This window comes from Apiospora aurea, assembly GCF_038362705.1.
Source record: "Apiospora aurea strain CBS 24483 chromosome Unknown utg000004l_segment0_segment0, whole genome shotgun sequence".
Lineage (NCBI taxonomy): Eukaryota > Fungi > Ascomycota > Sordariomycetes > Amphisphaeriales > Apiosporaceae > Apiospora > Apiospora aurea.
The window spans coordinates 2,332,152-2,348,962 of NW_027117391.1; the positions used below are offsets into that span (position 1 = coordinate 2,332,152).

General features: G+C 54.4%; 4 protein-coding genes across 4 annotated transcripts; 3 read left to right on the forward strand and 1 right to left on the reverse strand.

Annotated features, from left to right (window-relative positions):
* Positions 1–4,453: 4,453 nt before the first annotated feature.
* PG986_005513 (uncharacterized protein) lies at positions 4,454–5,611 on the forward strand (the record flags this gene model as incomplete). The annotated part of the gene is made up of 3 exons (XM_066841735.1): positions 4,454–4,647; positions 4,720–5,295; positions 5,359–5,611. 3 exons carry the CDS (start codon positions 4,454–4,456, stop codon positions 5,609–5,611), a joined length of 1,023 nt encoding a protein of 340 aa, XP_066701597.1.
* A 3,531-nt stretch (positions 5,612–9,142) lies between these two features.
* On the forward strand, positions 9,143–11,853 carry PG986_005514 (uncharacterized protein; the record flags this gene model as incomplete). The annotated part of the gene is made up of 3 exons (XM_066841736.1): positions 9,143–10,564; positions 10,625–11,215; positions 11,278–11,853. 3 exons carry the CDS (start codon positions 9,143–9,145, stop codon positions 11,851–11,853), a joined length of 2,589 nt encoding a protein of 862 aa, XP_066701598.1.
* A 1,024-nt stretch (positions 11,854–12,877) lies between these two features.
* On the forward strand, positions 12,878–14,000 carry PG986_005515 (uncharacterized protein; the record flags this gene model as incomplete). Its single annotated transcript, XM_066841737.1, has 2 exons — positions 12,878–13,294; positions 13,458–14,000. 2 exons carry the CDS (start codon positions 12,878–12,880, stop codon positions 13,998–14,000), a joined length of 960 nt encoding a protein of 319 aa, XP_066701599.1.
* Positions 14,001–14,699: 699 nt separating this feature from the next.
* Positions 14,700–15,647, reverse strand: PG986_005516 (uncharacterized protein; the record flags this gene model as incomplete). The annotated part of the gene is made up of 2 exons (XM_066841738.1): positions 14,700–15,020; positions 15,222–15,647. 2 exons carry the CDS (start codon positions 15,645–15,647, stop codon positions 14,700–14,702), a joined length of 747 nt encoding a protein of 248 aa, XP_066701600.1.
* Between the last annotated feature and the right edge of the window lie 1,164 nt (positions 15,648–16,811).

A 16,811-nucleotide genomic window follows, 5' to 3' on the forward strand; every position in this document is an offset into this window, starting at 1 on the left:
GGTAAACTGGTATGTGGGCGAACCTGGTGCGTGCTGGTCAGGTTCTGGGCAGGTCCTGGGCAGGTCCTGGGCTGGGCTGACCGCTGGATTTACCCAAGGGAGCGGAACGCTTTTCTTATGCTTGTCTCACACACCCGTCTCCGTAGCTGGAGAGTCATGATGCGGGCTGCTTGGGACCGGAGTTGATTGGTTTGCTTGCGTGGAAATGCTGGCAGCAGGCCTAGTGCTATCAGAGTTGACACAAGGACGATTGGCTGACTGGGACCCGTACTCAGTTCAGCTCAGCTCTTATTTAGCCCGACACATTGGATTTTCCCAGAATTCTCCGACTGTCCATGATCTGACACTATTCTGGACTTTGGTGGCGTAAATCCATCTTACTTACATGCTGTGGCTGCTTTCGCCTAGAGTCGGCGGAGTGATTCCACACAATGTCGTCGCATGACGCGGGCGAGATTCCGTCCAATGCTTAGAAGCTGAGGTATAGATGTAGGCAAGTATGTCAGTATGTGCTTACGTACCTGACGTCCTTGGCCAAAGCAGGCCATCAGCATGCAATGCAAGGAACGACCAGCCGGTTGACTGGGCTGGCTGACTCGTGCGGCTCGCGAAGCCGCGGAGGCAGAGGCAGAGGCAGAGGCAAAGGCAGCCACAGGCAGACAGGCGACAGAGGATCCACGGGAATCCCAAGACGGCCGGCCGGGAAGGAGAAATGGGGGCCGTCGCTTACATGTATTAGTAGTAGTAATATGCAACTCACCCCTCAAGTGGGCACATGCGCTGCTTTCACCACATGCAATCGTGTGTTGGCTGTCCCATCATAATAAAACACAGCGGCCGGGAACGGAGTGTCTCGATTAGGTACAGCCGCCCGGCTACTTGCAAGCTTAGCACTTAGACGGGCAGGGATCATGCGTTCCAGCGCTTCGGATACGATACGCAGCAACTTCTCCGTTGGTTGAGATGAGGAACGAGCAACGAGTAGGTACAGTGTACAGTCAGTACTCAAGGTACCTTCCAAATCCCGACCGTTGGTTTGGGATTTGGATTTGGTTCAGTCCAGTCTTGTCCAGTCCAGTGCGGATTCGGACAAAACGACCAAGTCAAACAAACGAGGCCAATCCTTTTTCTCTCGTCACGTTTTCTGCTGTCTTCGTCTTCCGGCAGCTATTATTCATACTGGTTACTCATCACAGAAATCGTTTCACCATCAGTCAGAATATATTGGCAATGAAAGATATTCAATTAAATCAACCCTGACGAATGCGCCCGATCTTCAGAGGCGACTTCCCATCTCTCCAATCTTGAAAAGCGCCCGACCTCCACACCATTATTTCCGAAATGGTTCGAGAACGAGGTCATAGTGCTTCGAGTCTTGGCGCGATGATCCAGTCGGCTGTCGCTCTTGGTGAGAGAGGGTTGCGCCCAAAGTGGGTGTACCGTGATCTCGGCTGCTGACGGATTTGCGACAACATGAGATCGCTGACTTGGAGCGTCCTTGTCATTGGCCGTCATACTCGGCGCTGCTCAGGGACATACTCCCGGGATATTCAAGCAAATCAGAAGTCACGGTCAGTGTTTCCAGACGCCTATATAACCCAACGCACTCTGGATGCCGGCCTAGACATTTAGGAGTAACCTGCTCCGAAGGCACATGCGACAAGGCGAGCAAAGCAGTGTCTGCCACGTTGGCAATAGCAGCTTGCAGCTAACGTCCTATCTAGACGAGGAACTGACCGTCGTTCCCCTGCTCCTCTGTGCGATGCGACAGCATGACTGCTACTATACTAGACTGCATTGCAGAGGCCTATACTTATTTCGTTATAGTAGGACAATAGGGTGCCTTGGAATCCCCAGTTTCGGTACTAGTATAGTCTGGTTGCTCTGCTTACTCTTGCTAGTGCAGTAGTCCCTATAGCTGACGCCGCCCGCATGACAAGTCACTCGGTTGGCGAGGTTGTGAATTTCAGCTGTATTATATGTAGTAACATGACCTAGCAGCAAATTTGCCAAGCAACCAAGCAACAAGCGATTCACTTACTCCAGGTCTGGCGCCCTTCTCTTTACGAAGTCTGCGCAAGAGAAGGCCGGCCAGCATGAGGTCATCCGGGCTCGAACCGACGATCTCGGATTTATAACAGTGTCCACGAACCATAACAGAGAATACAGTGCTGACGGCAGCCCCCACCACCTTCCTGTTGCTTGTAACGTTCTCCTGCCTGGGGAGATGAGCCTATTGAACTATGGAACCAGCCAACCATCCTTGCTGTTGCAACACCATCAGGGGGGCCATCGGAGAGAGCTCGGACATCAGAAATGCCCGCCCTGGCTTGCCTGGGGGCTACAAGATGCCTGTGGATACGCTAAATCAATAATGGGCTGATCTGATGGGTGGTAGCTGGCACGGCAGGGCAGGGGGGGCTTGGGAGGGCTTGGGGTGTGCCTGTCGCGAGCAGCCAGCGTATGCATGTATGGTTGAACAGTGGCGCATGTGAAACAAAGCTGCACGCTGTTGGAATCTCTCTCTCTCTCTCTCTCCCTCTCTCTCCCTCTCTCTGTGGTTGTTGAAGATACCAAAGAATGCACAACGTACGTAAAGGACAGTGCTAGGCCAGCCACACACGATGCCTACCTATCTAACCAACGTATGGGAGCAATATCTCCGATGGAATGCTACCCAGTCCGGTGCAGTCCCAATGCCAGTTCCTATCGCCAAAGTTTTTGAGTTTGGCTTTGGGGGTCTTGGAGGAGTTCCGTGGGCTTGGTAAGTAGCGCGGAGGGCGGCATCTGGGGCGGCATCGATGACCTACCGCTTGATTGAAGCAGGCGCATAACCAAATTTAGGTATTCTGACTCGTGCAGGCAATTCCTTTCGATGTGTGTCATGTATGTGCCTGATTCACCCTCGTCGCGAGTCGCAGGCACACAGCAAACACGTATAAGTAGCAGGCACGTTGCACGGCGGCCCCCTCCGGATGGGCCTCCATTTTGATCCATCTACTAGCTAGCAGCCCTATTGCATATGCATACTCTAAGTATGTACCTACTCGGCGGCGAGAGGTGCGGTCTCATGCGGAAGGCCGTAACTAGCTCGAGGGCCACTCCAGTTATATGTTTCGTGATCGCCGCCGACAAATGGCTGAGTCTGGGTAATGACCATATACTTGCTACAAAGCCAAGATCTATTGACAGGCAGAATCCCACCGTTCCGGAAGACCACTGCCTGCAAGACCCGCCCCTCATATGCACCTCCCCACATCCAGCAGTCGCCAAAAGGGCTCCAGTTCTGCTCCAGGGCAGTCCAAGGCTTGGTTGGGCAGGCTCCGTTTTGGGTCTTCGGGTACTTGACACCCTGCAACCCAGCGAGCCAGGCCTGTCACCCTCACCCTGCGGCGGACAGAGGACCCCAAAAGAGCATTAGGCGGAACCAGGGTCGGGATGGGGGGTGTGGTTGTACTGGCCACAGGCGACGAACTAGCAATAGATTAGGTAGGAGGGTAGCTGGTAGGTGGTAATGTAAGTCGGTAGGTAGCAACCAAGAAAAGCAAAAGAGGGAAAGACTGATGAGTGAGAGAGACGAGCGAGAAGAAGAAGAAGAAGAAGAAGAAGAAAAAAAGCCGAACCAAGGAAATAAGAGCCTACATCCTGACCTAACCTACCTACTTACCCGACAATACATCAATACACACCTCTTTACTTACATACCACCATACCATACCTCATACATACATGCTGCTACTGCATACTGCACCCAGCACGTACGTACGGCTTTTTAGTACAACTGGAGGCCCCGTCCACCCAACCTGTCGGTTTTCTTTCGCTTCCTTTCCCACTTCTCCTCATTCCAATGACCCTCGGTCGCTCTGGCCTGGCCTCGTCGCGGGGCAGTTAATGATCGTTTGTTGATCTCCGAATTCTGTGTCTCACAAATCCTACTGAAATATCGCCTTTTCGCCTTCACACGCTGCAAACAAAGAGGAGGACGTTATTCGCCGGTACAACTGCTATTCGTCTCGGCAACTCATCGTTTAGTGGATATTATATCGCCTTAATCGCGGAAGGAGAGGCGAGCCGATACAACAGCTAGTAAATGATATATCGGCTACTACTCACAGCGCCGTTATTCACATTTACTTCGTCGACACCCGATACCGCCACCAATTGATTGGTAGCTGCAACCATCCGCCGGCTTCGTTACGCAAACCATTAACAAGCGACCAGGCCATTACTTGTGGTCTTTTCTGCTGCCATTCCGGATTATGCAAAACAAATCGGGTTTGCTCATCGGAAGTATATGACGATTGTTATAATTGGTCAGAGCAGGTCTACAAGAACGGCTCCCCAAGACCGTGGCCAGTACTTTGGAGGATCTTCACCAGCGGGGTGCGACGGAGCCCGTACGATTAGACTTGCGGCCTGTTTCTTCTAGCCTGTCAAGAACAAGGACAACAACATGAGCTCTTCGGCAATGGAAACGTCGGCGCAGTCGGAGGGGAACAAGGGGAAGGATAAGAAAGGTTTGAGCAAAGTTCTCCGTGGCCTTTCGCGCATGAGGACAATTCTCAAAAGGCCCAGCGAGCAACCACACAAAACACCAACCAGCGATCCCCAAACAACAAAAGAAGCAACCGCGAATCCGCTGGCAAGGTACGTACAGCAGCCGTTTGATGCCGTGTCGGTGGTGTTATTATAGAGAAAGCATCTGCTAACACATGATAGTGGCGCCGCTGTGTCTAGTGCACCTCCAAAAGCGGCAGAACCTGAGAATGCCACCAGGATACCTCGCTCTCAGGTGTATGATGAGCGCGCGAGGAGGCTGGGCGACAGGTTCGGCTTGGAAGTAAAGCCTGCTGAGTGGAATGCGGCCCGGGGCGACGTCCTGAGGGTGGAGAAGCCGGTTCGGATTCGAATTCACAGGACATGCCACAAGTGCCAAGCAACCTTTGGCCCGGGTAACGCATGCCCTGGATGCCAACACCGCCGCTGCGACCAGTGTACCCGCAACCCACCCAAGCGGTCCGAGGAGGAGAAGCAGGCCAGTCGGCAAAGACGTGACGCTGCGGCTACGGCTCAGAAAAATCAAGACCTGGCACCGATTATTCCGCATTACGGACTAGAGGATCCTATTATACTGAGCCGTCCAAGCCGAAAGCCTGGCGGCCAAGACCAAATCTACAAGAAGCACCGGATGCGGATCAGGAGGTACTGTCACGAGTGTCAAGCACTGTTCAAGGCGCCATCCCGTATCTGCGAGCAGTGCGGCCACAAGCGCTGTGGCGACTGTGAACGAGTCCCGTGAGTTCAACTACAGTTCTACAGACCTGGCACATATACTGACCAGTGCTACTTTCTCTTCAGCCTCAAGCAGAAAAAATACCCCCAAGGATACCCAAACGATGAGCCCGGCGCAAGTTGGTCACCCAGGCATATGTGCCACGAATGCAGTGCAAGATTCCCAGCCGATGCTCCGGAGGCTGCCGAATGTGGTGATTGCTCTCACCAGCTTTGCCCAGATTGCCCACTGTTGGCACCCAAAAAGGGCCTGCCTGGCCCAGGCCCAGAGGAACTGAAGCTCCTCCATGAGCGCTTAGCCCAGCTCTCTGTCGAATAACAGCGTTGGCTGGGGCATCCCCTGTGCTTGCATGGAGTTGTTGAGATTTAGCAGAAGCGTGCTACAGTCATTTTTCTTTTCTTGATACCCTATACTCATTGTATATCGCATATAAACCACCGCATACTATCAGAGCCAATCTATGACATATTCATTTGTTATCTGCGCCTGCCAACTTTACATGCTCACAGGTGTAGTATTACCTGGAATTGTGTGTCACGGATGATGGGTACCGAGGTGTAACAAGAGTGCCACCAACTGTCCCCTCGTGACAGCTGCACATTAGCTGAAGCGAGCGGCGTGCTTATGTGAAACCTCAAATCACGCAACCACTGAGGAACCCAAGCAAGATATAAGCGACACGACCAGCTGTTGTGACCAATCTGGTGATACGCACAAATTACCGGCTTTACACCCAAATGAAGCAAAGACATTGTGGCCCAGCCATGTGCGTGAACGAGCTGTTGGGTCGGACCCCAAGCCCTGGAACGGCGGGGATGGCAAACAGCCAAGTGTGGAGGATGGGAGGGAGCGTGAACCGTTCTACTGGAATCGACTTCCCCGCGGAGTGGCATCCATACAGCCGGGACAACAAGCGAAAGAGCCTCAAAGGGCCACCACCAACCACTTTCCTGCTTCCTTGCCTTCCTGACCGGGACCGTACTCAAATGAAAGGCTTACATGCCATGCGGTGTAGAAGCACTGCTGACAGTTAGCATCTTATTAGTCGCATTGGGCTTTTTGCTGGCGTTTCACGCCACACAAGCCTGGCAGATATCACTAGAGCCAGTTAGGTAACCCGGAATTTGAGGCGTTTCTTTTTCTATATTTGTGGTGGCCGGCCGGCCTTGCGAGGGATGGCCACGTGTGCGACCAAGAATCTGTATCAACCTTGAAGGCCTGCTGTTTCGATGTACCTGGCCCAAAAACCCTTAACCATTAGCTTCGTGACTTTATGGGCCAATTCGTCGCTAACTTAGAAGCACGTTCAGTAGCAGATCGCCTGTCCCGAGATTACCGATGGATCTCCGTCCAACAGACAGTCAAACTGGACTTCCTTCGGGGTTCCCTTCGTATAACCACATGCTGTAGTGCACGCTGTTGGCGGCTGGAGGGCTCAGCTGCTCAGGCTATGAAGGCTATGAAGGCTATGAAGGCCTAAACGACGAGGGCGCTAAAGAACCACCCGGGCTCTGCTTCTAGCGTAGCATTGGTGTTGATCACCGCCATACTTTATTCTTTCTTCACCTGCTAAGACCCTGATCGTCCCAACTACCAGCTTAATGAGGTTAACTCGGACAGCTTCGAAGGGAGACTGGCCGTCAGGGTTTTGCTTTTTCCTTTTTCTATTGACCGCCCTGATCGGCGCAGCGCAAGCCAACTTGAACTATCAAAGCCTAGCGCCGCAGGCCGCGCGCCTGTCCGGTAGGCGAGCTTCTCACACTCCACGGGGCAGCTGGAGAAGACAAGGGGGCGAGCAACCATGTCTAAGTATAGATTGGTCAGGCTGGCCTAGGCGGAATGGATGCCGCAGGCGGAAACGAAAGGCTGCAAACACACACGATCAATAAGAGGAGACACGGCTAAGGAAGTAGTGTTGGTACTAAAGGGCTACCACAGAGAGCGGCTGAGATTCGAGCCCACGGAAAGCAGCATATGGAGCCTCAGCAGCACATTAGTTAGTTTCTTATAGTGATATAGCAAGAAGAAGAAAATGGTTATCCAGGTCAGTCTCTACACTGCAAGTCATACTAGCCGGGGCCGCTAGTTGCGTCGATCAGGCTCTCCCCTGGTAATCGTGAGTTCGAAAGCGACATAAACTGGAGCGAAGAGTGACTATGAAACCTGGATAGTAGTGATGAGGCTCCGTACACGTACATATAGACTATTGAGCATAGGGGCCTAGGTGGTCCACAACCCCTGTGTCTGTCCGGGATGGTGGACCAACTCCATATACCTTCGTGACGATAGACCTGAGAGTAGTGGTCGTCGTGGGCGTGCTTGGAGCTACCCCACGATGTGTGCTCTGAGATATCGATCCACACTATCGTCGAAATTGGGTATCAACGACATGGCGACGACTGGGCCGTATGCCCCCTCTCTGGTGTTCATTAAACTCCCTTTCTTATATCGTGATCCAAGCGAATGTGTTACTCAGCTCTTGCCTTGGCATTCAACATATGCCCCCCCTCTAAGTAACCAAAGGGGGCGTATAGGTACGTACTGGAGGTGCGTATATTGATGCCCATATAGCCTGTGGAATCCTGTCGAGGTTTGGCCAAAGGAGAGACAGCTGTAAGTGCTGCAACGGGCCAGTTATATGCCGTGATGAATCTTTAACGCACCTCGAAGCATTAAGGATATAACAACAAGACACATGGCCTCGGACACTGCCACGGCCTGTCACAGCAGTGACCACGAGATGACATGCTCTCCCCCTTACCCCGGGTGGACGCTTGTCCCTACTGGCAGCATATACCTATAGGGTGCGGCGTGGATACACCTACGATGAGCCGTCTATTCTTGACGCCTCGAGTTGCTCGACTTGAGATGCGTGTTACTCTACACCAAGTTTTCTATTCAGCCATGGGTTTCGAATGATTCGCTACTTGTCTTGATGGCCCTACATAACCACTCCAGCCTCATATTTGTTCTCCTACAGCTTTCATAAAACTGTAAGTAGTTCTTATGGCTTCGAATCGGATAATAGCTGCATTGGCTGAGCCCAGTACGGCATGCTATCCCGATGAGCGCGAGACGTGTGTGGGCTTAGAGTCGGCACTGGCTCAGTCCTGCCCGTCATCAGGAGGTCACAAGTGCTATTTTTTGATGCCAAAACGAGTACCGGGGATCACATGGCTAGCAAATAGACCGTGGAGATGTTGCTCAAGCTGCTCCTCGAAAATAGTGAAAATGTACGAGCTACCCCTATTTTGCCCAAAACAGCGCAGCCCAGAAGTCGGACGGTATAGGGGTAGCTCGTGTATTTGTTCACAGCCCATGCCAGATGTGACAACCAACGCTGAGTATCTTTCATTTAAACTGCGGCACAGGTATGTTCAAAGCCACTTGACAGGCCAATACCACCACAAGGGACACGTAGAGACTTGTGTGTGTGTGTGTGTTGCACCTTGGGCGACAACCACGATGTCGGTCCGTATTGCCGGGGACGATGCCCCACTTTCACGCCTGGAAGCTGTAGCTCGGGCGCACGTCGCGTCGGTCGCGTCTGCCCCGAATTGAATTGAATTGAGTTGAGTTGCTGGGTTGTTTTAGTTACCGATTGACCACCTGCACTTTACCTAAATGCTACCGGGGTTTTCATCACCGTCCCAACCAGCACCTACCTAGATTACATACTTTTCGTTTACTCAACAGTCAAGACCGCATTTCGAGACGCATGCCTACAGCACCCAACGTCGTTCGCAATAGCAACCACCCCGACCACTTATGCAGTGATGATTGGTTTGGCGTCATAACAGCACTCCTCTGATTCCACCGTGTCGGCCGAAGTGAACAGCAGACCTCCCGATGGCTCCCGAGCCTGCCGCGACACGCCGCAAGAGGACTCGACTCCAAGATACCCAGGACGAGACGGCTTCGTCTGCAGCCCCGACCGAGCCAGCCGCGGCCGTGAAGAAACGGAAACTGAACGGAACCGCGGCACCATCCGCACCTAATGGGCCTTCTGCTGTTCCTTCAGCTACGCGATCATCAGCGCGCGCGGCGACGACTACCCAACGTGCCAGTGCTAGGACCACTGCCGCGACCAAGCTACCGCCGAAGCAAGGAGCCGCCACAAAAGCCGCGGCCGGCCCTGTTGTACCTGCAGTCAAAGTCGCAAAGCTTCCAAAGGCGAAAACGGAGAAGCCACCGGAGCCAGTTCGCCCAGCCGTCAAATCTCGGGCGCTTGCCCCCAAACGGGGCGCAACCAATATCTACGATGTGCCAGACTCGGGCGACGAACTAGAGCTACAAACTGCCGACGAAAAGAAAGGGAAAGCTAGCCGAAGTGCGTCTCGCACGACAAAACAGGCCAACGGCGTGTCCAAGGGCGCGTCCGGCCCAGCAAGGTCAGCCGCCTCCAAAGGAAAGAGCGCCGCCACGGAGGACGACGAGCTCGAAGCCAAACAGGCGGCGACGAAAAAGGTCCGCGGCAGACCAACCAAGGTTGCCGAAGCTGAGAAGGCTGACGAATCCGACCAGTTGAGCGATGTTGTCAAGCCGGCCGTGAAACAGGCCAGGCTGAACAAAGCTCAGCAAGCGTGGCTTCAGAACTCGCCTTCCAGAGGGTCACCTGCACCGAAAGGCATATTGACGCCCCGGCATAAGAAGGCTGGGCGACCGCGGAAGAATGTCGCCTTCGATAGCGGAAGCAAGAAGCCGACCGAGGAGGTTTTCTTTGAGGATCTACCGTCCACTACAAAGTCGGCTGCGCGCCCCAAAGCTACGAAACAGACCATAAAGACTTCGAGGCAGTCGGAAGATGGCGGGGAGTCAAAGGATGACAGGGAACAATCCCCTGAGGATGACGAGGTCTGTGTGATCTGCTCCAAGCCAGATTCGGAAGCACCCAATGAAATACTATTTTGCGAACACTGCGATAAGGGGTTCCACCAGAAATGCTATGGAGTCCCCGTGATACCAGAGGAGGATTGGTTCTGCAAGGACTGTCTTCAGGAAGATGTGCTACCAGGTGCTCAGGATTCTTCTGTGCAGGCTTCAGGGGCACCGAGTGCAGTCACGGAGCGTCCTGACATTCCTAATTTCGACCACCATCTGAAATCAATGCAGCGAGTACTGCTGGACCGATGTTCTGGCAGTCGCCGTGTCCGGCTAAAGGGGCAAGAGGACGCTTACGACAAGACATATCAACTCGTCGAGCAGACGGTGTTGGCAGGCGAGGGCAACTCTATGATGATCATAGGGGCACGTGGTTGTGGGAAAACACTGGTAGGTTACCCGCCCCCCCCCGAGGCTTGACGCCGTAGTTTGCTAACGAGGCGCTTGCAGCTTGTCGAGACAATCATGTCCGACTTGGCCGCCGAGAATACGGAGAGTTTCCATGTCATCCGTCTCAGTGGTTTTATCCACACCGACGACAAACTAGCCCTCAAGGAGATATGGCGCCAGTTGGGCAAGGAAATGGAGGTCGAAGATGATCTAAACAAGACTAGCAACTACGCTGATACTCTGGCTTCGTTGCTTGCTCTGCTGTCCCATCCATCCGAAATCACTGGGACTGATGAGGGCGTTACGTCCAAATCTGTCGTCTTTGTGATTGACGAGTTTGACCTGTTTGCGACGCATGCTCGCCAGACACTGCTGTACAACCTGTTCGATATTGCGCAGGCGAGGAAGGCTCCCATCGCTGTTCTTGGACTGACAACAAGAATTGACGTTGTGGAGAGTCTGGAGAAACGAGTCAAGAGTCGCTTCAGTCATCGTTATGTTCACATGTCACTCCCAAAGAGTGTACCGGCCTTTTGGGACATCTGTAGGCAAGGCCTCGTTGTAGAGGAGGAAGATCTAGAGTCGGACGGGTTTGATACGACGCTTGAGGGGCTCTATGAGTTCCGCCGTTGGTGGGAGGGAAGGATTGAGGTAAGCCTCCTTTCACATCACTTTCTTGGATGCTGTGCATTTTGACTTACATAACCCGACAGGTACTACGCGAAACGGGGAGTTTCCAGGACCACCTCGATTACCACTTCTACACGTCCAAATCGGTCGCCTCGTTGTTCACATCTCTCATCATGCCGCTTTCGACGTTGTCGCCGTCGTGTCTTGACCTGAAAGTGCTGGACACGGACCTGGGATCAGGCTCGCTGGAGGCTCCTGATTCGAAGCAGCACCTGGTGGCGGCGCTCTCGGACCTGGAATTGGCCATGCTCATTGCTGCGGCACGTTTGGATATAGTGGCGCACACGGACACGGTCAATTTCGCCATGGCGTACGACGAGTACAGTTCGCAGATGGGCAAGCAGCGAGTGCAGTCGACGGGCTCGGGGATGCTGGCGCTTGGGGCTGGGGGCCGAGTCTGGGGGCGAGGGATCGCTGGCATGGCCTGGGAACGGATAGCGTCGCTGGGACTGCTGATCCCGGCGGGGATTGGAGGACGAAGCAACTCGGCGCACGGTGGCCTCGAGGGCAAGATGTTCAAACTCGACGTAGTATTAGAAGAGATCCCAGGAGCGGCGGGGCTTCCCGGGTTCCTGACCAAATGGTGTACACAGATCTGATAGATTACTAGATACAGAGATACGGTTGGGAGCCTCCTGACGAGCGGTGCACAAGACGCCGACAGCAGATGGAATGTATGTATCATAAAGCGTTGGACCAACCCCAATGGATGTTAGACACACTGGCGTCGCTAAATGCGGCTCCAACTGCGTACGCTTTCACTCGCGCAGTGCAATCCTTTTTATCCTTTACTGGATTGGGGAAGGGGTCGGCTGGCGTGGGGATGCGCTAGGTTAGAGGCAAAACGGACGCCAGCTGACCAACGACAGCCTGCCTGTCCTGCTGGAGTCCAGTATTTACAGGCTGACGGGCAGCCCGATGGGTTGCCGATTAAATCGGTAGATTCAATCCGGAAACAGGGCTGTGTTTCCATGTCACCTGGGGCCGCCTTCGGTCGATTGACCCTGTGATATGGCCCAGGCCCAGGCCCAGGCCAGGAGCAAATGCTGCCTGCCTGGTGATGGCTGGCCACCTTCCCACCGAACCGATCGGCGCAGGGATCTTGAGCGTCTTGAGCGGAAGCAGGCAAGTAATCTCGATATAAGCTAACCAACCTGCTGCCGCCGCCACCTATTTCTATGTAGATCATGCCTTTGCACCTAACTGCATTTGCTGCTTGCTGGCTGGCTACCTTGGCGGCCCGAGCGACATCCGTATTCCAACATCACACATCACGTCCATTTGCTCTCCCAGACGTGCCGATAGACGGTCCTCATACCCGGCCGTTTGGTCCATATTCCAGCAACTCCTGGAACGCATTTCGGGAGGCACGCACTTCATCTGCTTTTGAAACAGGGTCCCAAGTCCAAGCTTCTGCCCTTTCACGATCCAGCAATCTATTCCTGTCTATATCCTGATCCCTATATTGCCTTCGTCAGCATATCCACTCTCCCATCTCATTTTATGAGATTGCGATTTGCCCAAATCTGGTCAACAAAGAAACAACATCCATACCCATTCCCCAATTATTCAGATCCCGAATCGCAAATCCGCCTCCTCCTCCTCCTCCTCCTCCACCAACCAATGTCGAAGCGCACCACATTCACCAACGTGACGCCGCTGCCGCCGGGCGTCTCGCGGGCGGCGGCGCTGGCCTTCCTGCACGACCACGAGGCCATGATCGACCTGAACCCGCTGGTCATTGAGCGGCACCGCCTGGACGCGCCGCCGCCCCACGCCCCCGAGGACGAGCGCGAGGCCGCCGGCTGCAGCTGGTGGAGCATGACGGACACCATCACCTACCTGCCCGGCATCAAGGGCGAGCTGACCTACTCGGCCGCCTTCCTCGACCTCCGCGACGGCCTGCAGACGCACGTCTACGCCCCCATGGGCACCGACATCCGGAACCGCTGGACCCTCGGCGGCACCCTCCCGGGGGAACCTGCGGAGCCGGTCGAGCTGGGCCTCGCGGCGCCCCGCCAGGGACTATATATTCGTGAAGTATGTTTTGAACAAAAGACTATCGCACCGTCGCTTATAGCCTCTCTTTTTTCCCTCTTCTTCTTCCTCATATACGCTACACCCGACTCAGATGTGTTTATTTCACGGTGGGAAATCGAAACGGTGCGCTGACGTCATCACCTTGTTTTTCTTGGCTCATTAGGATGTCGAGTTACGGTGTAACTTTCTGATGGCCAGTTTCGTCCGGAAGACGCTATCCAAGGCACATACCAAGGTGATAGAGAACATTGCCGAGAGGGCCACAGCACAGGTCGGCGGCGAAGAGCACGGCACTTACGGCCAGCCAGGCCATGACGATCAAGCGGCGACACAACGGCAGCGCCGGCTCAACGCCGCTGCCAATCTGGCGCCGGTGTATGGCCACCGAGCGGCGGCCAGCGAGACGGACCTGAGCCCCACGAGCCTGTCTCCGGAGCCGCTCAGCCCGCTTAGCCCGCTGACCCCGGCCACGACGGCCCGGGGGTCGGGTCAGTTCTCCCACACGCACCAGGACAGTTGGACCTCGTCGCAAGGGTGGGGGCTGCAGCCGCCGAATCACCCGCCGCAGGGCCTCCGGGGCCGAACCCAAGAGCAGCAGCAAAGGAGGCCGAGCCTGATGGCTCTCGAACTCGACGACGACGCACCCAGTGAGCGACACGGCCGGTCCCAGTCGCTTCAACGACCACACATTGCGGAGCTGCAATAGCGTCTGTGGTCACTGGGGGTCAGGATAGAAGCTCGGTGTCGGGAGGTGACTAAGGTTAGATCGGTACGGGAGTTTTGCGGGAGTATGGTGGACAGCTTGTTAGCAAGCAGGGTGGTGCTTTCTTAGACATGGTGGGGGAAATGGAGATATTATTATTATACCCCTTGCTTAAAGAGAGAATCAGGAGAACTTATCGTGCAATGGATATATATTTACCGGGTATTCGCGAGGGAATGCTCAAATCACGTAAAAGCCCTCTCTACTGGTCTTGGTGTAGCACTTACAACCGGAGATCCTCCACGATGCGTCCAAGACGCACAACGACGCAAAAGGTTCCGCTGGAGTAGTTGATCGCTCAACTCTCTTTTCTTGAAAACCTATATACCTAGAAGTGAAAGAAAGAAAGTCTAGTGTGCCAAACCCATTACCAAAACAAGAGAACATCCCATGGCCATTGCCATATAATCATAAAAGCCCATTCCTGCCGCTGCCATACGTGAGTTCGTAAACTACCGGCAAAGCCCACCGCGCATAATAGCATCTCTGCTCCGTATCATACTGTCTGTAATTCATTAAGCCCCACCAAGACGTTTAGGCGTCAACAAAGAAAGTCATTAGAGAGAAGAAGAAAAGTAGTAGTAGTAGTAGTAGTAGTAGTAGAAGGAGAACAAGTAAAGTCGTTATAGTCTCCTCTCTTCTTTACAGTCCGTCAAGAGCGAAGATGCCGAGCGCCGCCACGGCGAGACTGGCCAGGCTCCGCTTCTGCTGCTGCTGCTGCTGCTGCTGAGCGCCGTTGACCTGGACCGGGCCGGACGGCGAGGTCTTGGGCGACGAGGGGGTCGCCGTGGCCACGGCGGGGCCGTTGTTGCTGCCGCCCATGGGCATGCCGGGCGCGTTGTTCTGGGCCCGGGGCACCGCGGCGCCGCCCGTGGGGCTGCTGCTGTTGTCGCTGCCCTTGCCAGTGGCAGCGGCGCCGGTCGCGGGGCCGATGCAGAGGGACGAGGTCAGGGTCGGCTTGGACTGGAGAACGACAAAATGGTTAAATCTCTCTCTCTCTCTCTCTCTCTCTCTCTCTCTCTCTCTCTCTCTCTCTCTCACTCACTCTCTCACATATACACACACTCTCTCTCTTTAAACAAACAGGCGCAATAGTAATGCTCTTTCAACTGTGCGATGCGTACCGCCAAATAGGCAGGAGAAGCAGGACGTTGGGGAACATACCGTGGTGATAGTGCAAGGACAGTTGGTGACGGTGACGGTCTGGCCCTGCGTGGCGGGATAGACGCATCCGTTGAAGGTGAAGGTGGTGGTGGGCACCGTGCACACGGTCGTGAGCTGGGTGACGACGGCCGTGGCCACGACGGTGGCGTTGTAGTAGACCCAGCTCGACACGACGGCGCTGCTCGCCACGCCGCTCCCGCTCGCCACCGCCACCGTGCTGCTGGGGGCAGCGGCGGTGGTGGTGGTGGCAGGAGGAGGAGGAGGAGCACCCGTGGACGAGCCGCTCACCCCCGCGGCGCTGCTGCTGCCGCCGACCGTTGGGTCGACAGAAGAGGCAGAGGAAGGGGCGGCAACACTGCTGCTGGAGGACTGGGCTGCGGCCAGGCCCGAGAGGACGGGCAGCAGGAGGATGTTGTGGGTCTGCATCTTCGTTTCAAATTCTGGCGTTTGTTGGGGTCTGATAACAGTAGTACTGGTAGGTCGGCAGGCATAAGACCAAAAAGAATTAAAATAAAATGGAGTGCTCAGTTGGAAGAAAACGAGTGATTTGGGAGAGCCCGGAGAGAGAACCAGGAGATGTCAAGTAGGATACTGATTGCGAATGGTAGCCAGACATTGGCCGGCAGGGCGCCCTTAAAACAATGTCAGCTGAGGGAAGGGGGAAGAAAGGGGGCCAAACAGAGAATCCTAATAAGACATCCAAATGGCCGAGGATGTAAACAACAAACTGTAGCCAGCCATGGTTGGAATGCCACAGCCGCCCATGGGCTCTTCTTTGGCATAACATGGCCGAGTCACCTCACATTCTCGAGCTTGACTTCACGTTTCTGAGTAGAATTTGGATTTTTCAATTCAAGGGCCAGAAGCCGGCACCATGAGCAGCTGTATATACAGATTTGCCAAGAGCTATGAGGGACAATCTCGTGTTGTAGGCCCTGCCATCTCTTCCTGAGCCGTCGTGCCAACCAGCGAGTTGGACATTGGCCACCTTCGTCTCTATACGCCCTCGGAAGCTTGGGCCCAACTGGACCCAACTGGACCCTACTTGGACCCCGGTCAACGCAACCGACTCGATACTGTGTATCAGGCGTGTAACGTAACTGCATCCCCCTGGAGGGATTCGCTCGGTTGTTGGCATCCATATACCCCCGTCTCCTCTCCTGAAAAACCAGCCTTGCCTCGCGCTGGTCATCCTCTACTCCTTTCAACATCGCCTCCCCTCTACTCATAAGACTGATCAGTCGTGCCAAGGCTCGTTGCCGGCGGTGACAGTCTCAAGTCACCACCCCGTTCGATTGTGGTCTTCTTCACACAACAACATGGGGCGGAGCAAGTTGAGCCGATGGACGCGAATCTGCTGCTTCGAACGCCGATGATGGGGTCTCTATGCTAGTATATCCTTTGAACGCCAGTGTCCAGAAAGCAACAAAAGAATATTTGGTTTAAAGGATAGATGAGAATAAATCAAGGGTTGGTTGTATTAATGGTGAAGAAAGCATCGGCGCATGCTCTCAATATCGATGTCCCATAGAATAAGTACCATGCGCTCAATGCGAGGAACCGACTGGGAAAATCGGTGCCTCTATCGCC